Genomic DNA, 22,467 nt, shown 5'->3' on the forward strand with positions numbered 1-22,467 from the left:
ATGCCCTATACTCTGCATGCTAAGCTGCACATTACATACTTATTATCACTGCGCTCTGCATGCTGGGTTGTATTTTACATACTCCTGACCACTGCATTCTGTATGGGGGTGCTATACATTACATCATCCTAACCACTCTGTATTGTGTGCGTGCAGCAGTGAGGAGTTTGCAAAGCACAACACAGCATTCAGAGTTAAGGAGTATGTACTGTACAGCACAGCTGACAGATTACAGTCAGGGCCGGATTTCCCACAAGGCCAACCAAGACCCGGCCTTGGGGCAACAGGGAGTAGAGGGGCAGCAGAAGTGTGGAATTCCTATCTCCCAATGCCCGGGGCAGGCAGCTCCGGTCACCTGGCGGCTAGTTTGTTTTCTACATTTAGCCCTGCTTTGGACAGGCAGGGCTAAATGTACAGCGATGTCGCCGAGATCACTTGTATGCAGCCTGCAGGTCTGCCATTCTCCATTGGGGGGGGGGGGGGCGAATTGAGGAACCTGGCCTTGGTGCAGCAGAGAGAGTAAATCCGGCCCTGATTATAGTGTTGGGAAGTATGTAATTTCAAGCCTTGTTTAAAGATGCTGAAGATTATATAATGTATAGGGCAGTATACAGGGGTAGTGAACAGAAGTATGCAACGTACAACACAGCATACACATTGCAGAAGTCAGAATTCTGTAGTCTTAGTGCTCCATCCCCACTGCTATTGTAGATAAGGTAATCACATGATTTTCACTCTGTGTCTGAACAGCCAGAATTTGAGCCGTTTTTTCCCAGCAATACTTCTGACCACTGCACTCTGAACATAATACATTCCTGACCCCTGCACTCTATATGCTATACTGCAATTACATACTGCTGACCAAAGTGTTCATTGTCTCCCCAGTTGCCAGTTGCTAAGTAGTCTCCAACTGTTTTAAGTGCTTCTTTAAGGTAGGCTCACACAAAGTGTTAGCTCTCTGTCTATATTGTCTTTGTGCAAAAAGCATATGTAATGGAGGAGTTAATTTTTTTTTATCATTTATTGCGCTGAGGTTTATATGTGTCTGTGAAACTGTCACTTATGGCTCAGTAAATAAAGCACATTTTGTGGGTAAAAGAACTCTGACATGTGTGCAGTACAGTTAGTATGCTCAGTCTCTTTAAATATGCCTCTAACTATCAGCACAGCTGTGCATCATTCTTGCCCTTGGTGTACCCAAGGGTGTCCCAGGTTTTTTGCAATCCTAACACACATGTCCTATTCACTGCTTGCTGTATGACATCTTCAAAGCTTTTTTCAAGCTTAAATAATCACTTGAATTGCTTACCTGGAGCAGCGATGATCACTTTCGCTTCACTGCACTTGAAGCAATGAAGGAAGGACTTAGACCTTATGTTGTAGTTTAGACATGCCATGGGACAACCTATTTTGATCAGTCCTAGCCAAATCCAGATATAAGCAGGCTCATTACCCAAGAAGACAGCAACACAGTCTCCCTTTTTCAGCTTTGCATGCTCCCTCAGAGCCCATGCAGTCTGATTGCTTTTAAGGTCTATGTCCTTGTAGGTATACGATTGATCTTGGTATAAAATGAATGCCTGATTAGGTCTAGTGGCAACTTGTTTCAGAAAAATATCCAGCATGCCAAATGAGGGGCATTGTTTGAGTGCTTGTGCTATCTTCTTCATATAGCTGGCAGCTCTGTAGAAAAACTTCAAGTCTTGCCACAGGTAAGGCAGGAATATTCGTTTCAGCATCCATAGAACAGGGATGGCCAGTAACACCGACTTTGGCACAGACATCCTTCTGAACAGTAGCGTGGACTGTACCTGCATGTTGAACAGTAGATCACAAACAATGAAGTACACCAAGGTGTGTATATTTCAGAATCATGCTGCCCAAGGACAATCTTGTACTTTGAACTGTGAAAAGATCGAGTTTCATACCTTTCACCTTTTAACTGCCTTGGTAACTGTCATCCCCTAAGTAATGTTGTGAATTTGTGTATACAGTCTTGGTAAATGTATTATTATAAAACTGGGAAAAGCTTAGTGAAGAGCGCCCTCCTGCAAAACAGGCTAAAAATGTATCAGCTTTGATAAATTTGTGCCTCAGGTCTCAGAATTCCATGGTTTCTAAAATGTTAAGATATTGACACTAGAACAGCAAACAATAATACAAATAATATACTTGAAAAAGGTCTGATCTATACAACTCTGCAGCCAATATTTTCATAGTGCACAACACATTAAATATTGTGCAAAAAGTTTAAAAACAAAAAACAACACATCAGTTACAATATCAGGATAATTTATGAACAGACTTCAGAAAAATGACAGCTAGAATCTGTTACAAGCAGTACTAAGGCATCCAATACACACATGTGAAGAACCATGGCCTTCACATCTGCGCTCTACTCACTTGGAGTGGCTGTCAGCTGTCTGCACACCTCCTTATGTCTCAATGATGACTAGGATTTTTGGTTTGGTGATTTGTTAATATGCACTGCCACCCATGGTGTTCTGTTTATAGTGGTGAAGACAGTTGCTGAGAGGCAGGTGTAGCCCCTATATAGATATGTATATACACTGAGTGGCCAGATTAATATGACCACCCCATCAGTACTTTGTTGGGCCCCCTTTTGCCTTCAATACTGCGGCGATACTTCTTGGCATTGACTCCACGAGATGTTGAAAGGTGATGCGAGGAATCTGACACCATGCCTGATGAATAGCAGTGTCCAGTTCTGTGAAATTTGATGGTTGTGGAACCAGCTGCCTGGTGGCTCTTTCAACTTTGTCCCACGAATGCTTAATTGGATTGAGATCTGGTGATTGTGGGGGCCACCTAAGCAAGGTAAAGTCTCCCTCATGTTCTTGAAACCACTCCTGCACAATACGAGCAGCGTGGCATGGCGCATTGTCTTGTTGGAAGAAGCCATCTCCATTGTGATACGCCATCAGCATGATAGGTTGAACTTGATCAGCAACGATACTTTGGCCCAAATCATGCCAGGAAAACATGCCCCAAACCATAACACTGCCCCCACCAGCTTGAAAGGTTGTACTCATGCATGTGGGGTGCATGCTTTCATGCTGTTCCCGCCAAATTCTCACTCTGCCATCTGCAGCAACGTGATTCATCGGACCACATGACTTTTTTCCAATGCTCAACTGTCCAATCCTTGTGTTCCTGTGCGAATTGGAGACGTTTTATCTTGTTAACTGCAGACAGCAAAGGTGTTCGAACAGGCCTTCGGCTTCCATATCCCATACAATGCAGTGTACGGCGAACAGTTCGTTCAGAGATCATTTGAGAGGATCCCTGATTAAGATCTGCAGTAATTTGATGCACTGTTGCCCTTCTGTTGTCTTGTACCAGTCTTGCCACTCTCCGTTCTGCCCTAACATTGACTAGTCGCTGACGGCCACAATTGGCACGTTCAGACCCAGATTTTCGGCTGACAGTCGAGTCTTTAAACACTTTAACAACAGCTGCTCTTGAACATTACTTGCTCCATATCTTCAGAAAAAAATCACTTCTACTGTCGTGGTAAACAACCTGCTTCCCTATTTATAATGGTCTGGCCCTCTAGCTCTAGAAATTATAGCTAATTTGCCTTCAAACGTCAGGTGGTCATAATAATCTGCTATTGCAGTGATTCATGTTCCTGCCTGCAAACAGTTAATTGCCTCTGTGTGTCCTGGAGGCGGAAACTTATGGGGATTGCAGTGCAGAGCAGAGACTGGGACATTGCAAGAATGATCTCTGAAACTGCAACTCCCAGGAGGCTGTGCGTGAGAAAGGAGGGGGACTATGGGCTGTGGCTGCTGAGCGGGCTCAGTCTGGAGAGCCGACCGAGGAGGACAGATCTGTGTAACCCTGTGTGGGTTAAGACTGTAAGTAGCAAAGCTATGTGTTTACCGCTGAAATACAGGAAAACACAGGCTCTGTGCAGCGGTGTAAGGAGAAGCTGTATCCATTTGCTGTACCTGAAGGCCTGAGTTGGAGCGCCTGAATAGGACCCAGTGACGTGGCTGCTGTGCGGACATCACTGTGACACTTTACTTTTCATACCTGCACTACCGTAAGGGCCCCAACGTTGGCTAGCCTAGGACACTACTACTGGCCAGTAGTCTAGAGAGGGTCGGACACTGTTAATGGGAGACCTTAGGGCAGTGGTTCTCAACCTTTCTAGGGCCGGGACCGGGATGAACTGACACTGCTGCGCTAGGAGAGGGCTGAGGAGGACTCTCACCTTTTTATTGTTTTATTTTTTATAATTTTCTTATTTTTTAATAATTTGCTTCTTATTTCTTTTTAATCACTTTTTTATTTTTTAATTCTTTTATTTCTTTAATAATTGTATCTATTTTTTTTCCACTTAACTTCATTGCAATCACACAGAGGTAACAAGCCCCTGTGTAATAGCAATTGGAGGTGAGAGGTTCTCTTTATTGACACTGTCACCTACAATACAGGAGTTCTAGCACAGCATTGTGCTGGAACTTCTGTGACAGGTAAGAGGGGAAGACTGCTATCCCCTCTCACTGTGCACACTGAGCGGCAGGTTTACTTTTAACCCTATAGGGGAAAAAAAACCAAAAAAATTTCTCCTGGAAAGGTTTAGTCTGCTCGATGAGAAAGTTTTTTTGACTGACGGCGGGACCGATGTCAGAAAAAAAAAGAGCAGAGAAAGCGCTTCTCTACTGGGTGGCCAGAAGCCCCCAGGCGACCCCTGGCAAATCGCCATTCGACCCCCGAAGGGGTCCCGACCCCCAGGGTTGAGAACCACTGCCTTAGAGTAACATATACCCAGCTCAAGGGAAACATTTGAGACAGTTTGGCCTCACCAGTGCATGCATTAGATTGCTGTGGTTACTGAGTGTCAGAGTGCCTTAGCCTGTTGCTGAATATCTTTTATGTGATTGTTGGGTTTATAATTGCCTCATTTTACGTTCATATCTTGTCTGGTCATTAAATCTGTTATAAAACTATTCAAAGGTGTGTTGGTGTGCTGTGGATCCACATTTGTGCGGTACATTGGTGTAGGGGGATAGAAATACCTGGTACATTCAGCGGCTCCTTTCGGGGGTGAGCGCAACACAGGGATGGACTCGGACTCTGAGGCCCACAAGGGAATTTCAGGTCTGGCAGCCCTCCCTTACTAACTTGTCACATTTTTCAACACCAAACACCTACAATCTTCATCCAACAACAATGCCTTTATTTTGATGCCACAAATTAACGCAAAAGAATAGTTATTTGCATTGTATTTGTAACACAAAATATAATCATCCGTCTAATTTCTACATTTTGGTGCAACAAGATGCAAGATGTACAGGGCAGTGAAGAAACAGATGGCAGGACAATTACATACCGTATATACTCGAGTATAAGCCGAGTTTTTCAGCCCATTTTTTTTGCTGAAAAGTGCCTGCCTCGGCTTATACACTGTAAATGGTCAAGAATTTTGGGTCACTAAGTATGATGAGGATGACCCTATGCTACAGAGCTGAAATCATTGTATTAAGCAGACCTCAAGATGTTGACATTAGGTATGTAGACTTTAGCCATGTCTCTTTAGTGAGAGTGATGGAAATTGAGCACATTTAACAAGGTTGTCAACATAAACTAATATTTAGCTAATCTCCCTGTCTCTTTTGCAAAGTTTATGTGGTAATATCACTTTGCTTGATCTGGCTAAACCATTAGGGGGTCTTTAATATGTACACATATCACAATGCTCATTTCTGAACAAATGGTCCAGAAGTTAGTGATTAGGCCACAAACAAATTATACAATTTTTACAGTGCCACAGAATATACAGTATTTCTTATATTTATGCAGTCAATTATTTAGATTAGTTTAGGCTTTTCTCATTCATCCAAATACAAGAATTACCAGTCCAGAAGTAAGTGACTGACTCCCAGATGAATTATGCCATTCTTACTGTATCTCAGATGAATGCATCTGACTGACTCCCAGATGAATTATGCCATTCTTACTGTATCTCAGATGAATGTATCTGACTGACTCCCAGATGAATTATGCCATTCTTACTGTATCTCAGATGAATGTATCTGACTGACTCCCAGATGAATTATGCCATTCTTACTGTATCTCAGAAATAGGATTTTTTAAAACAAATGTTATTTAGTCACTAACAATGACGAAGATTTTAAAAAAAAAATTATGATTCAGTCAAGTATTGAGATTAGTTTAGGATTTTTTGGTTCAGAAGATGGCTGTCTAAATCACAAAAATGGCAACATTAGCACTCCAGCAAAGAATGATTGACCCCACAGTAAATTATAGTAATCTTACTGTCAATATATATATATTTTCTATTGTGATCCAGTCAATTATTGAGATTAGTGTAGGGCTTTTCTGGTTAACTTACTTATGAAAATGGCCAAAATCACAGAAATCCCAGCAATTTCAGTCCAGAAAAGAGTGATTAACCCCACAATAAATTATAACAGTTTTACTAAGGATGCACCTAAATTTCGGCCACCAAAACATTTAGGCCGAAAATGGCACTTTTAGCAAATGCCGAAAGTGCCATGATGGCCGAAAATGCGGCCGAAAATTCAGTGCACTATAGCTTCACTACTCCCCACTGGCCGGTCTGTGTGCCTTCCGATGCAGCACCAGTGCCCAGCGGGAGGAGAAAAGGTTTCAGGATGCTGAGCAATGCAGGGCGGTGACAGCTGTCATCATTGCAGGAGGTTGAGCTCTAATCCCACACCTCCCGGCTCGGCCTTCTGTGTCAGGATAGAGAGCGGAGCGCAGAGGGGACAACTGTGATCTGTCACAGGAGGCGGAGCTCTCTTGCAACAATCCCGGCTCCACCTCCTATGTCAGGATTGAGAGCGGTGAGTGGAGGAGAGCGCTGTGATCTGTCACAGGAGGCGGAGCTCTCCTCCCCGCCACCCGCCCCCCTCCTGGAAGCGGTATACAGACACTCATGATCAGTGACCGTTGAGTGTTTGTAAATAACTGGTCATAGTGTGCTTACTATGTCCCTGTTATGAATGAATGGGAAGGACCTTCCACCACTTCCTATTCATTCATGATTGTGGACATAATAAGTACACTATATCCACAAGTTATGAATGAACAGGAACACTCAATATAGAGCAGGGATGGCCAAACTCTGGCCCTCCAGCTGTGGTGAAACTACAGATCCGATGAAGCATCTCTCTCCGGGAGTCATGTCTGTGGCTGTGAGAATCTTGCAAAGCCTCATGGCATTCTTACTTCCACCACAGCTGGAGGGCCGCAGTTTGGCCATCCCTGGTATAGAGGATTCCTGTTCATTTATAACAGGGGCTGCAGTAAAAGAGATTGAGGACTCTGTGTCCTTAATCTCTTTTCCTATTTTAAAAGGGAACTATCGGCGATCTATTTAGACCCCTAATATTTCCCTAGAGCCCCCAACAGTAGTGTAAAAAAAAAAGAAATAAAAATAAAATAGTTAAAAAATCATGCGCCCCTGTTTTGACCTGAGCTTGCAATACTTTTCCAACCGCACGTTTTTTGCACCTGTTTTCATCTGCCCTTGCCCTGCGGCTGTCTGAAACTGGAGCATCACCTAACAAAACAATCACAACTTAAGAAGTCCCCATGCCTACTTCTTAAGGAAGCGACAGTTAAGCTTTTTGCCTGGAGTTACAAGTCTTCTTTCTTGGAGTCTATTAAACCTCATTTATGAACAACATTACACTAGCATCATAAATCTGGCGCAAAGTGCATCAAATATATTCCGTGCACGTTCAAACACTCGCAATTGCTATGATAAATTCCCCCCACTGTATATTTAACCAATCTTAATAAAATATCTCCTACATCTCTGTGATGTGTGTGAGGTCTACTAATTATAATGGGGCTGATGATTTCTCATTGATGGCTCCTTGCCATCTCTGTAGAGTGTTGAATAAGAGGTCCCTTATCCCGTGGATGGTGCTTGCTATCCTGTTGATGGTTGAATGTGGATCTGAATCAATACCACAATGTGCAACTTGCCTTTCTTCTTTATGGTTTTATATTATTGACATTCTTCAACAATGCCCAGGCCAGATATTGTCATTTCCTGTGCTACAGGTGAATACATGTGGAATGTTTACATTCTAGTATTTAAAGGAGTCTTACCTGAGGCAGTGTGCAGCAACCAATAGTAACCAGACTTCAGTTTACAGAAAAATAATCTCTGATTGGCTAAGGGTTTTGCACGTACTGCTATATTAAAAGGGCCTGCGTAGTAACTGGTCCTTCTCATGCTTCAGGAATGTTTTTTGACAGCCTAAAGAATCAGAAACCCATCAAACATAGTAATTTTCTCCTTAAAGGGAACTATAGTCATTTAGATGTTGTTTAAACTGATTTATGAATGTGCTGTGGTTCAGGAATGGCGTAGCATCACAGGACAGAACCAGCATGTGGCAGGAAGGCACAGGCATCCAACACTCTCAGAAGTATTAAATGCAACAGGGGCTTTCTGAGGCTGCAGCTTTGAAACAGTGGAGAGATAAAACAAATAAGTGTAGCACTGAACCCTGAAAGAGCCGTTGGAATCATTTAGGGTTCTCCTACCTGTTTAGCAGTTACCGGCCCTTTTTCCTCAGCTCCAGCAACACAGACACTTCTAGGATAAAACAGGCTTGAGTTGTAGGGTATTTTTAGTATTTATTGCTCAGTAGTAAACTTAGGAGGGAGGGGTACGGTTGCAAGATACCCAAAGAACAAAAATGGAGGCCAGTGTCTTCACTGGTAGCAACAGGTCCTATGAGAGTGGCCAAAAATAGATTCTTGAAACCGAGGGCAACTGGGATAAATCTATGACTCTGTGAGAGGAGTCACAGTACTTGTAGTGCCCCAAATGGCTTCTTCTCCTCTGTATAGTGCCTGAGTCAAAGGCGAGGAAATTTCTTACGGGGTCCAGACGGCAGCCTTTACCAGCACCTCTGCGATAGTCCTCAGTAAGCAGCTCCTTCCTCCAGCCCAGCTTCCTTCAGGTTTCTTTCCAGTTACACCTTGGGCCTCTGAGCCCCCAGCACCTGCCACATGCTGAGGCCCAGGCCAGACATCTTACTAACACACAGGCCTCCTCCCAGGGAGAAGCCCCAGGGAAAAGAGAGTTCTGGAAAGGTGTTCCCAAATATTTATCACCTTCCCTCCAGCCATACCTCTGAGTGAACCTGCTCAGGGATTGGTCGGAGTCAGATGCATATTCATAATCTGGTAATTGATCCTCCCACCCTGTATGCTGGAGCCCATCCCAGCAACATGGGGAAACAATCAATCTACCAGGTTTAGGGAAAAACTGCAGAATAATCAACACCTAGACTGACTATAGTCCAAAAATAAAAACCCTAAGGGGTTTTTTACTATAGAGCCGAAGGATCTAGCCGTAGCTTCAGCTGATCCTTTGGCTCTCTTCGGCCGCCTCTGCCCTTCGGTTCAATCGAATCAAAGGGCTGCTGTACGGGCTATTCACAATTGAAACTGTTGTTCTGCTTATTGATATAATATCTACTTTTAGTTTTTTTTAATGACTTGGAACTATTTTTCATTACAAAAAGTTACAAGTCTCCTTAAGTGCTACCAATTTAACACATCTGCTGTGAATCCACATATAGAAGGGGTGAATGTGTTGGGTTCCTTCTTAATCCCTTTCAATTCGTGTAAAAAATGCCTGCCATTAAAGTCTTTTCCTAACCTAACTTCCTGTGGTGAGCTGACAATGCTGCCATGAAGTCTCAGACACTGTTAGCAGCCCTGCCTGAGTTCAGCGAGATGTTCTGTAGCCCTAATACACTTCCTGTCTTAGTGTGCCCACACACCTTACGATAATCGTACGATAATCGCGGGAAATCCCGCGATCGTACGATTATCGTAAGGTGTGTGGAAGCCGTGCGACCTCTACTACTGTAAGGTCGCACGACTTTTAACTTACGGACATGCTTGAAAACTCGCCGAGCATCGTACGATGTTCGGCGGGTGTGTTGCATTTTTGTACGATAAAAGCCGGACGGGCCGGTGTGCGCAAGCGCACACTGCCCATTCGGCATTGCGGTCATCGGAAGCCCGCCCCTCAGGGGGGCGCGGCTTGCGATCATCGCAAGTACGATCTGCCTCTCCAAGATGGGCAGATCGTACGTTTTTTTTAAGTACCTTACAACCATCGCAAGACTTTTGTCTTGCGATGGTTGTAAGGTGTGTGCCCAGCATTAGGATGACAAAGTTGCTCCTCTGCAGATGCAGTGCAGTTTTTAGAGTATTGAACAAGACGTGTTACTTGCAGGATCACCCGGTGAAAATAAAGGAAAGCATCTAGGGGGAAAAAAACAAAAAACGAATGCATCCACAATATCTAAGAACTGGTAAACTGTAATATCACTTGGTTTTAGTAGAGCGCCTGTACCTAGTGAAGGTGCCTTTTATTGCCTCATGGGTGGTAAGAAACTGCCTTGTATTCAAATGTTTAAACTTGGGAGCAATGCTTGTAATTATTGGATGATTTATGGCAAATTGTATTAACCCTTGTGGTGAGGCTACCCCTGCAGTGCAAGGGTTAACTGCTCATTTTTGCCTGGGATAAAAAATAAGTTATACTCACCTGATCCGCGAAGCCAGCTGGCTCTTAGACCAGTTCCTGGAGCATCTCTTCCCCTCTACTGAAGCGGCCTGAGGATCCTCAAGTCATCAAGTCCAATACAGTGTATAGGACATGAGCATGAAGAGGGAAATACCATCACTGCAGTGTAGGAGGAGACAGGCCGGAAGAATTCAAGGATCGGGCGAGTATAACTTTTTTTTTTTACCCTAGGCAAAAATTAGCAGTTGACTCTTGAAGATAGCTTCACTGCAAGGGCTAATAAAATGTATGCCTGGAATTCTTCTTTAAAATTAAATACCTGCAGTTTTGGTATGCCACTAAACAGTGCTGTATGTGAATACATGAATACTTTTATTATCATCTTCTGTCTCTATAAGCTCATTGTTGTTGTTTTTTCACCAGTTTTATTCAAATGTTCACATTTCCAGTTTTGTTTGTTGGTTTTGCCCAAGTTAACCTATTCTCTCTGCAGCTATTGCAAACATTCCTAATTCAGTTCACACCCTGAAAAAACACTTTAACAGGTTTCTATTTCATAAAGACTTCTGCTTTATAAATCCAGTTGCCGGTTTAGTTCACACCTCCTTTAGAATTGAGAATGAGAATTGAAGAAACCTAGTCAAAAACCAAAACCTGTGAGGAAGTTACAATGCTGCCATCACCTGTTCAATGAATAAACTGCACCTCAGAAAGAAAATTGTACAAAATGCATACGAGAAATCATGTTGATTTGCTTCAGAAAATGGCATTTCAAAGGAAAGTATATTGTTAAAAAAATATTTGCCAGGACAGGGTAGAAAGATTTAATAGAACTGGTAACACCCAAATATTTTCCTTTTTTTTTTGGCCTTAGAAAAGAATGTCAAAGTGCATTATTAAGGTGAAAATAAATCATCTCTCCATCTCTCTCTCCCTTCCGTCCTGTCTTTCTTCCTTCCTAATACTGAAAAAATAATATTTATGTGTGGAATAGGAGATTTTTTAAGAAGAATAAAAAAGAAACATTAGCAGGGCTTTTCCAAAAAGAGTGAAGAGTTTGGATGAGGCAGGAGAATGGACAATCTAGAACAACATAGCTGAACCGGAAAGTGAGCTGAATTGGAGAATTTTTCCAGTTCAGCTATGTTGGCCTAGATTGTTCACTTCTCCTGCCTTCTCCAAACCCTTCACCCTTTTCTGAATAACCCTGTCAATTTCAATGTAGAACTCTCAATGTAGAGAATGATGTCTTACCCCAAGCACCCCCCCCACTCCCCCATTCCCCACAGTATGTCTCCCTGTAATTCTGATCCTAACAATAATGACTAAACCCTGGAACCCAAACTCTAATGGTAAACTTCCCTGTAACACTAACCCTAACACTCTCTGTAAGCCCAAATCCCACACTTACCCTCCCTGTAACACTAACCTTAACACTAGGGATGCACAGATACTTTTCGAGTACCAGTGCCGATACTTGGCATTTTCATGAGAACTACCACGGTTGCAGCTGGGACCTGGCTCTGGCGCTCCACCGCTGTCCTGAAATCATTAGTCTGTATTGTTTTAGCAAAACTGTCACATGTCAATAAACAAAAATGTATCAGTACTCGTACTTGTAAGTACTCGGCAAGTACCAGTACTCGTACTCGCAAAACTGGTATTGGGGCATCCCTTTATTTATACTTATAAAAACAAGATCATACAATAAAACAGAGATGTACAAATCCCAGGAGCTCCGTGTGCTCCTTACAAATGACAGCTGCCTCCTAATTTTTGAATTTTTCTCTAGTCTAGTCTTGGAGCTCAAAAGTATCGGTACATGTACTCGTACTTGTACCGAGTACTGTACTTGGTATCTGTGCAACCCTAATTAACACTAATCTTTATAACCCAAAATCAAATGTTAACCCTACTTGTAACATTAACCCTAACACTAGTCCTCTCTAACTCCAAATCTAGTACCAACCCTCCTTATAACACTAACTGTAACACTTATCCTCTCTGTAACCCCAAATCTTACGCTGACCTGTCCTGTAACACTAACCCTAACACTAATCATCTCTATAACTCCAAATCTAGCACCAACCCTCCCTATAACACTAACTGTAACACTTACCCTCTCTGTAACCTCAAGTCTTACACAGATATAGCGCTAACCCTAACACTAATTCTAATTCTTTTCTAACCCTAAATATAACACTAACTCTTATTCTAACACTAATCCTCTCTGTAACTCTAAATCTAACCTTTTTTGGCTTTAGTTCTATTATGGGTCACAGGAGTTTACAGGAATTTACTATTGTCCTCCTGTGACGCAGAACCGCGTTCCAGCCAGGAAAGATCCCGACATTGTCAGGATCCATCCTGCTGCCTGATTAACAGCTGGCTCTGCCTCTCTAGATCCAGAGCCAGCTGTGCCCACCCGTCGCTTGTTTGTCGCTCCAGTGAGCACTGGAGGAACAGGGAGGGGAGGGTGGAATCCCTGCCGGGTGCAGGGAAGACAGTCACTGCTCTCTGCAGGGAGAAGCCATGAGCTGAGCAATCAGTGGTGTTTGATCGCTCAATTCCCAAGCTATAGAGCTGGTATGTGACAGCTGCAGTGTCACACACGGGCTAAGACTATTGGGAAGGGTACATTTTACTCTCCCAATAGTTTTCCTTCAACACTTATCCTCTCCGTAACCCCAAATCTAACACTAACCTTTACAATAATCCTCTCTCTAACCCCCAATCTAACACTGACTCTCTCTGTAATGCTAACCCTAACACTAATCCTTTGTGTAATCCCAAATCTCACATTAAACCTCCTTGTAACACTAACTCTCCCTAACGTAAATGTAAACCCTTGTCTGCATAGTCACCCCACCTTCCCTATCACTTCTTATTAAATGTGCTTTAAATATTGATGAGTCTAGGATGTGCTTAGTTTGGGGTACCTTGATTTTAATGGATCTTTAAGTAAGGGTTTGGAAGGTACAGCATGCAGTACTTTTTTCCAGTGCAGTGCAGTGCAACCCAGTACAACTGCACTGCACCACACTGTGCCCATAGAACATAATGAAATATAACTTGTAACATTGAAAAAAAAAGGAGCAGTGTGCCGGGCACACGCACACCAGCAGCCGTGCGGTGTGAAAGGCTACTGGTGTGAATGGACCCTTTATCAGGTCCAACAAGTATGAAAAAAAAAAGCTCTTTATGACTAGTTGTCATGAGGCGCTGCATTGCTGATGTAATAAAGTCTGAAGGTGATGAAGAATAAGAGTGAAAGCGACTAGCAGTAAACTCTGTAGCTCTGTTCAGACCTGTACCCACCTAAATGATGAACATAGGCTCCTATACGGTTTTTTCCATGTGGGGTTTTGTGTCTTGATACATTATTTCCTAATAGACTTATGGGCACAACACAATGGCACAGGAATAACATGATCAGCAGTGGGTCTAATGAGAGTAGCCATTCTATTGTCATCAGTAAACTAAGATGGGGTTTACATATTAAATAAAGCAATCACTGGAGCAGATCTTGTGAACATTTTCACTTTATTAAAATGTACAACATTCTAAGACATTTACAAATAAATCATAATTAAAAAAAAGATTTGATATGTTATAGCAAGCCAAAGCAATTTGAGTACCGAACAAATAATCTGAATTTATATATTCAAGTTTGACAATTGAATTAGTCATCTAGGTAAAGTTGTAAAGAATATATACCAGGCTTAGATATACTGGTTGTTGGCAACTCAAGCAAGTCTTAAAATATTTTTAAAGATGTGGCCAAAATGTCTATTATTATTGGTCCATTGAACAATTAGGACCCATTTGTGCTTGTGTGTTGTGTGTTAAGTTACCACAACGCATGGCAATGTAACTGCTCTATGTGAATTCCTTTGCCATTCATTGTGAATGTCACTCCAATGCATTGTACAGAAGATTAATTTGCACAACACAACAAATACCATGCATTATGGTACGTGGCTTAGCTAAAAAAAAGGTAATGTATATTTTGCTGTCTGTTCATATTCAGGGCTGTCATCAGGGGGATGCAAGCTGGGGCCCCATCGCCGCCGCTGCTGTACTGATCTCGGACCGGACGGAAGTGACATCACTTCCGGCCAGTCCAGCGGCTTAGGAGGCCAGGGGAGCAGGTAAGAGGAGCTGGGAGGGAGATAAGGAAGGAGATGCAGCTCTGACCAGGCCACCTGAGACCCCTGCAGAGCCCACCAGCATGATGGGCTCTGCAGGGTCACTCTCAGGTATGTGTGAGGTATGAGGTGGGTCCTGCGCCAAGAGCATCACTAAGCTCTGAGACCAGCGGGACACTAAGCCCTGCGTCCAGCGCGTCACTAAGCCCTGCGTCCAGCGCGTCACTTAGGGCTGCATCCATTGTGACGCTAAGCCCTGAGTCCAGCGGGTCGCTAAGTCCTGAGTCCAGAGCATCACCAAGCCCTGCGTCCAGCGCGTCGCCAAGCCCTGCGTCCAGGGCGTCGCTAATCCCTGCGTCCAGTGCATCGCTAATCCCTGCGTCCAGCGGGTCGCTAATCCCAAAGTCAAAGTCATATACTGTTCTGCATTGCTGTACAAAAAAGATTGCTGGGATTTGTAGTCCCCCTACAGCTGGTGCCATTCTGCATTAGAGTGCAAGCTCCTCTGTACGATTAAAAAGAAAAATGTTGTCAACGTTTTTCATCATTGATTAGTCGGCTTTCGATTATTTGCCCGTTTGTGGCTCCACACGTGCCGCACGCTTCGCACCGTGCACCACACCTCCTCCCCCGCCTCACCCAGCTCTCAGATCTCTCTCACCGCTGCCTGCTAAGACGCTGCCCGCCAAGATGATCACGTCGTTGCAGGGAGACTGCAGCGTGGGGGAATGGCAGCTGCCGACAGTCCCAAGATCTCGGGGAAGAAAGTAAAGTTGCTTGAAGAGTGTGCAGGTAAGACTACCTACGGTGGTAGTGTGAGGGGGGGCGGCCTAAAGCCGTGTAAGGGGCCCCAAAATTTCTGATGGCTGCCCTGTTCATAATGGTCATAATAAATGAACTGCCTTAATGCAACACATGTTAACATCTGCCATAATGAGCGTTAAATGTAAAACTGTCTTTACTGAAAGATTAACCAGATAATGCAATGGAAGCCACCCTCTAATGTCTGGATATACTCACAACAAACATTAAAGAGCCAAATGGAGATCTTCCACAAAGTAAATACCTCCCTGGGCATCACAGTGAATCTGATTTGCATTGTGGGGCTGTGTCAGTGCGTCACTTTGCTGTAAACCTTAGAAGCTGCACAGAAGTTCAGGAAGCTCCTGGATCCCATGCATAAAGCAAGACCTTGCATCCAATAAAAAAATATATAAAACAGTAGACATGATTTTAAACTCCTTATCCTTATTATGATATCGATAACCAGTCATTACTTTTATCCAGTGCTATGAAACAAGGTCTCTCTTTTTTGTATGTTTGCAGACTCAGCAAGGATTGCCCCAATTATATATAAGTTTTGACTTTTTTTTTTAAATTACTTTTACTATCAACTAACTATTACTTAGTTCAGTAAATGCCTTAAGAAACATGATAAGCAGGACTCTGGCAATATGGCCTATACCTGCGGGAAGAATACATTAAATGGTATCATGGGGAGGGAGAGATGGATGTATGCCTGGAGGACATGGAGTCAAGGATAGTATAAGGGTCTCCCTGTTACTTGAACTGATCAACTGGTCTTTAAAAGCATCGGCCCTGGCACAAGCCCAGTAACCGTTGTGTGATTAGAGGAAATACATTCACCTTGTGGCCCAACATTGTGTGAAAAATAAGCTAACACATGGGGTATGATCTCTGATGCCTTCAATGTAGAAACTGCTACTGCTGGTAAGTTCTTGGGTGACCATGCAGGATTCTGAGGCTTAGAAGAACCTGCAGAATATGGGGTGGCATGCAAAATGTATCACAATCGACTCTAACCTTTACAATCTAGCATTAGCATATATACAGTTACACTGACTTCCCTATTGTCAAGAAATGAGCCCCACCGTAACATCACTGCAGCCAAGGAAAGGTCAGACACTAAAACCAGGGAGTGAGCATTATCCATGCGAATTCCTAAGCCTCTCCAAGAATGCAATCATTTACAGCACCATGTCTTACACCTATATATAGCAGGGACTTTACATGGCTCGTAGATTATGGGTAACATTTTCGTGTGAGAAATACACATTTACAATTATGAATTCATTTCAGTAAAAAACATTATAGGTTACCATCAGATTACAGTTGCATTTGTTTCTCCATAATTGCTTTGTAGATAGTGTTGCTCATTGGTATGTAAGATTTAACATTTTCATCCAAGAAATACAGAGGATCTTTTATTGCATCGGGGTTGAAACCCTCCTTGGCCAGTTCCCCTTTATAAAGTTTGAAAGTGCCAGTCACGTCAATGAAGTCCTGAGTGAAATAAATAAGGTAATCAATTAAAAGAATTGCTTTTAGTCACATCATTAAATTTTCCTTAGTTTTGTGTTGAATGTTTTGTATTAAAAAAAATACACAGCTAAATATTACTTTTATGAATGGTTATTGTTCTATTTACAGTAATGACTATGTCAGGGGTGGGCAATAAATTTAATGGGTCACATAAGAAACTCGGAATGCAGTGGAGTGCCTAAGTGTTTAACGCACGATACCGTGCAACACATTGAGTGTGCGTTACAGTGCTACAGGTGCATTGAGTTGGTGTTGCCATTCATTTGAATTGCACCCCAAATGCACCTACCTCCTGCAATGCAAATGCCCATCTGTCCTAGCAACCAATGACTGTAGGGGAGGAGGACCCCTTATGTCATTTGTTGCTAGGACGCCAGAAGTCCTAGCAACCTTTGATTGAAAAGGAATGTGGTCCAGACATGCACCATTCGCCAACCTGCCCGGCGCAGGGTTATGGCTTGCACTGGATGATCAGCCTTAGAGGTGTTAGCCAGCCATAAACAAGAGCAGGTTGGTGATCAGTCTGTGTCCGGACCACGGGCTGGACAGAGACAGACAAAAGGTCGGATATGGTCCACGGGTCGTAAAGTTCCCAGGTCTATGCAGTTATGTGAAAAGCCCAGGTCCCTTTTTCATCTTCCTTATCCTTAACAGCGGGCAGTCCTTTCTCCTGACTATACTGGCACCCATGTTATGATGTGTGATTGTGGGTCTATACAGCTTTCTCTTGTGTGCCCAGGCTGAGGTGCCATTGAAACCAGGAAAGGATGGCTTTGGAGGACAGAGAAGGAGTGCTGGAACACAGAGATGGTGAGTTGTGCCTTTAGTGGCTTTTATTTTGCCCACATGAGGGAGAAAGTTGCCTAAAAAAAATTAAATAACGAGTTCCTGCTTTAAAAGTTATGTGTGATCTTTAATGGAAACAATAACAATGTGCCATTTATTATGTAGGCTGACGCTGTGATATCAGTGATGGCACTTAGATATGTTGTTACCAGTTGTATCTATTAGTAGTAGGTAGGAGGTTCTAAGCATTGTCTGTCATTAATGAGATATAAACAATGTCTTTAATAGGACCCAGGCAGATAAAATGATTTTTGTAGCTGGTAAGACCATTTTATTTCTGATCTGCTGAGAAAAGTAAAAAATGACCGTGCTACTGTATAACCTGTGACCCAAGGATTATATTACACTATTTGGTAGCAGCACACCCTTGTATATTGGATACTATATGGACTACTGGAGTCAAATGAGACTTTTATGATTTTATACTAAAAGGGGGTACCTGCAGTATTACAATTATAGTTTTGTATATACTTGCTGGAAGACACCATTAGGAGGTACACTTTACTGCCAAAATGTATTTTTGTGTCCTGTACTTTTCACTTTATAATGAAGATTTGTATTTTATTTTAGCGACCTTGCTTAGTGTGTGTTCCCCTCTCCCTATGTACCTTTTTCTTTTCAGTGTGTGTTCTGAAATAGTTATTTTTTTTAACATGTTTTTTTTTAACATGTGAAAGCCCTCTTTATTTTATCTCAAAGCTAGGGGATCAGGTTTGTTAACTTGCTCGATGCATGCTTTTTTTTATTTGCAGGGCTGATGGTTAGTGGGATCTGTCTGTTAAACAACCCCACATTTAATTTTTGACTGTTTTGGATTTTCCTGTTAAATCAATTTTTTATAATTTTAGCATACATAAAACAAGAACATTTACATAATACTTCGCAACAGTCATGTTGTTATCCAGCTAGAAGATATATACTATTTCTAGTAACATCATCACTTCTATCTTAAAGACTAATTACGGCCCTCTACCAGGCCAAATTATTCTCCTGGTCGGCTCGTTCTAATCTCAATTCCTCCCCTTTCATTTATCGGGTTGTTCCCCATAGTCACCAAATTACCCAATCCTATATCCTTCCTAGTTACATCTTAAAATTACTCCTGCACACCTACCCCACCTGCACCCAGGTAACAGCCCCACAATACACAGCCGCACTTACACCATGACAAAAAAAAAAAAAAAGGCAAGGGGAAGGGAGGTCGGGTTTTTTCCAGATAGAACAAAATGAATGTGGACAAGGGATCCTCCATTGAAGGCTCTTTGTCCCCAACTCGTATGTGTCTATATAAACCTAATTAACATTAGTTCCTTCCAAGAAATCTATCCATGCACTCCAGGTCTTAACGAATGTCAGATATCTGTCTATCTCGCCTGGCTAGAGTTTCCTCCATCTGCATGTAGTATCCAACTTCAGCTATCCATTCCTCTATCTGATGTGTCACTTTTGTCTTCCACAACCTAGGTATTAAAGCATCCCCTGCTGAGTGAAATAAATCTGATCAAGCCGTGCTTTTTCCCTCCTAAGGACTCCGAATCATCAACAACAAACTCATTTCAGGACCCTCTATACCGCATTGTCCATACTTTATCACAGATCCGGAATATCTCATGCCAGTGGGGCTGGTTCAACTGACACTCCCACCAAATGTGGAGCATTGATCCTTCCTGCTCCCCACATCTTCAACCGAAACCAGACATACCACCTAGTTAAGATCTTATAATCACGTTCTTGCGTCTGGCTCCCCCCCCCCTCCCTTGTAACCGCTGGTCCCTAAATTTGTGGGGGGTTTAAGAATCAACTACATGTTTAAACTGGAGAGCAAGTATAGCTATAGTAGACTATGCAGCCTAGAAACATAACCAGCCCACAGCTGTTTGGCTATCCAATGCACTTATCCAATGATTTATGCAGGAAGCAAAAGCACCAGTAAATTCTGGATAAAAAAGAATGTGATTGAAAGCAATTTATATTCTATAAACCTTGTTGCCAAGCAAGAAGTGTGAGGATTGCTTCCTAGGAGGCACAAAAAAACAGCCATAAAACAGCTTTTTTTTAAAATGTTGGGTATTGTCAGATTTTAATCTCCATCTGCCAATGCTTTTCTGGCTGCATTTACCCATCACTGTCTGCCACTGTGCAAGGCAATATGGAGGTACATACGGGATCATTTACCTCCTATAGTAGTCCGTAAAGATACAGGAAGGTAACTTTGTGAGAGAATAAAAAATACCTGACCTGAAGTATTAATGTCTTCTAACATCCTTCTACACTACTGCACAGGATTTATTATTTATATATTTATAACAGTGATGTCACTTACCATTGTCTAACCAGCTTAGCGATAACATCATTAGTGAGCCTATGCATAATTATTAATTTCTCTTTTTAAATAATCCATTGAGATGTAATTAATTATGTAACATGGGATGATATTATCAGGCATGGAAGTGGCTGTGTTAAAGTGATATTTCTCAACAACTAAAAATCCCAACTTTGTTTGTTAACTTTTTATATATGTGAAACCTTGTTCTAGGGAAATCCCTTAAAATACAATAATGCTTTTTGTGGTCAGACTTTAGTGCAAACCATAGAACATAAAAGGATGTTTCTAACCATATTACTACGTGGATAGTCCCGACTCCCAAGCAAATACAAGATTTCCAAATTTCTTTAAAATCCTTTCAACAATAGAGCAGGAATATTTCCCATATTGTGGTTATATTTGTTAGATAAGCCCCCAGTGGCAAAGGTATTTGTATCCAAATCCTGCCACCTTTATTTTCCTAACATCTCAAAAATACGCACCTTCCTAACCAATGACAGCACAAAGCTACTCATCCACTCACTTGTTATCTCACATCTTGACTATTGCAACTTCCTCCTCATTGGCTTACCTCTACACAGGTTATCCGCCCTTCAGTCTATCATGAATGCTTCTGCTAGACTTATCCACCTAACCAACAGTTCAGTGTCTGCAACCCCCACCCTGCCAATCCCTCCACTGCTAAATCTCCAACCTTGTCTCAAAGTATCACCCTAACCATCCTCTACACTCTTCCCAAGACTTCCTGCTCTCTAGCTCCCTCGTCAACTCCTCTCATGCTCTTGGACTTCTTTAGGGTCTCTCCAATCCTTTGGAAGTCCCTACCCCAACCTATCCAGTATCTCCTACTCTGACTGCCTTTAGGAGATCCCGAAAGACATATCTTCAGGGAAGCCTAACCCACCTCAACCTAACCACTGAACTATCACGTTCTCAAACAATTAATCGCCACGCAGCTACCATCTTCTGTATCACTTACTCCTCTCTTTAGAGTCTAAGCTCCCAGGGACAGGGCCCCCCTTAATATCTCGTCTTGAATTGTAACTGTAATGTCTTACATGTCTTACAAATGCTGCGCAAACTGTTGGTGTTATATAAGTTCTGTATTATAATATTTGTACCTTATCTTTTATATCTTTCATTACTCTATTTCTATGGTCCTTTGTATACTATCCAGCAATGTTACCAATTCAAACTGCCCTTGAGTTTCTGATATTCCCTTTTCTGGTAACAACGTAATCATTTGTTCATAGGAGTAAGAACAATCATAATGGTGCTCAGCAATCACACCTAGAATGGGCTAATCTGAAACTTGTTGGTATAAGGTAGGCATATGTCAATAATTCACTTATTAAGATGTCTTCATTTGTATTGTTATTAATGATGTGCACCTCTATGATATCTTAGGATTGATACAATTTGGCATTTTGCAATGCCCATTTCGATGTCAAACTGTTGAAACTGCATGGTCAAACCCCCCCATTGTGTTAACATCATTAATATCTTAAAGCGAAACTAAACTCAGGAGTTAAAACTTAAAAATGCATTCAAGTACCTCAACTATTAACAAAAATTTGTCTTATTTGTGTATCACTCAGCTGTAGCTCCTCAATCATCTCTGAATTGGTGCGGATACTGTCCTTCTTTCTCTAGGGTGTGGCTAATTGTGTTTCCCATTGTCCCTGTGTATGTTGTAAATTAGCCACCACTCCAAGCTCTCTCCCGTGATAGACTATAACTTTATTACAAATTAATAAACTAAATGTGAAATTGTAGTCCATCACGGAAGTAAGCTTAGAGCGGTGGCTACTTTACAACACACACAGGAACCATGGGGAACAAAATTAGCCACCTATCATGTACCTGACTGGAGACCTGACTGAGAAGGGGGCTGCCTGTGCACCTCTCGCCCCACACCTCAAGAAGTAGTGATAGGGAATGTAAGGACAGAGTGGAGCACAGGTTCCTGTACTGGTGGCTGGCCAGTTCTTGAGGAGGCGCTTGAGTGCATTGGACCAGCTGGTGAATCAGCAGGACCAGGATGACACCGGGACTTCTTGAAACCAGAGCAGGCAAAGGGTGTGAGGCCAATGGAGCACTGGCTGGATGTAGCTGCTCAGGGTACTGATGGAGTGATCGACCAAGTGGCAGACCAGGAGGGAAGTCAGGTTCAAGCTGAGGTAATACACAGGGAACCGAATCTTGAGGTGCCGAATCACAGA

The 22,467-nt window shown here is 42.5% G+C and overlaps 2 protein-coding genes across 3 annotated transcripts in view; both read right to left on the reverse strand.

Moving 5' to 3' along the window:
* LOC108792712 (very long-chain acyl-CoA synthetase-like) overlaps positions 1-1,835 on the reverse strand; it is a 32,660-nt gene extending 30,825 nt beyond the window's left edge. For both annotated transcript variants that reach the window (XM_018563546.1, XM_018563545.1), the window contains exon 1: positions 1,310-1,835. In XM_018563546.1, coding sequence (XP_018419048.1) covers positions 1,310-1,817 — 508 coding nt within the window. In that variant the 5' untranslated portion in view covers positions 1,818-1,835. The remainder of the gene's footprint in view (positions 1-1,309) is intronic.
* Positions 1,836-16,805: 14,970 nt separating this feature from the next.
* LOC108792700 (very long-chain acyl-CoA synthetase-like) overlaps positions 16,806-22,467 on the reverse strand; it is a 38,002-nt gene continuing 32,340 nt past the window's right edge. Inside the window, exon 10 of the mRNA XM_018563531.1 lies at positions 16,806-17,034. Within this exon, the coding sequence (XP_018419033.1) occupies positions 16,858-17,034 (177 nt within the window). The 3' untranslated portion in view covers positions 16,806-16,857. The remainder of the gene's footprint in view (positions 17,035-22,467) is intronic.

This window comes from Nanorana parkeri, unplaced genomic scaffold (genome assembly GCF_000935625.1).
Source record: "Nanorana parkeri isolate BGI_ZX_2015 unplaced genomic scaffold, ASM93562v1 scaffold672, whole genome shotgun sequence".
Classification (NCBI taxonomy): domain Eukaryota; kingdom Metazoa; phylum Chordata; class Amphibia; order Anura; family Dicroglossidae; genus Nanorana; species Nanorana parkeri.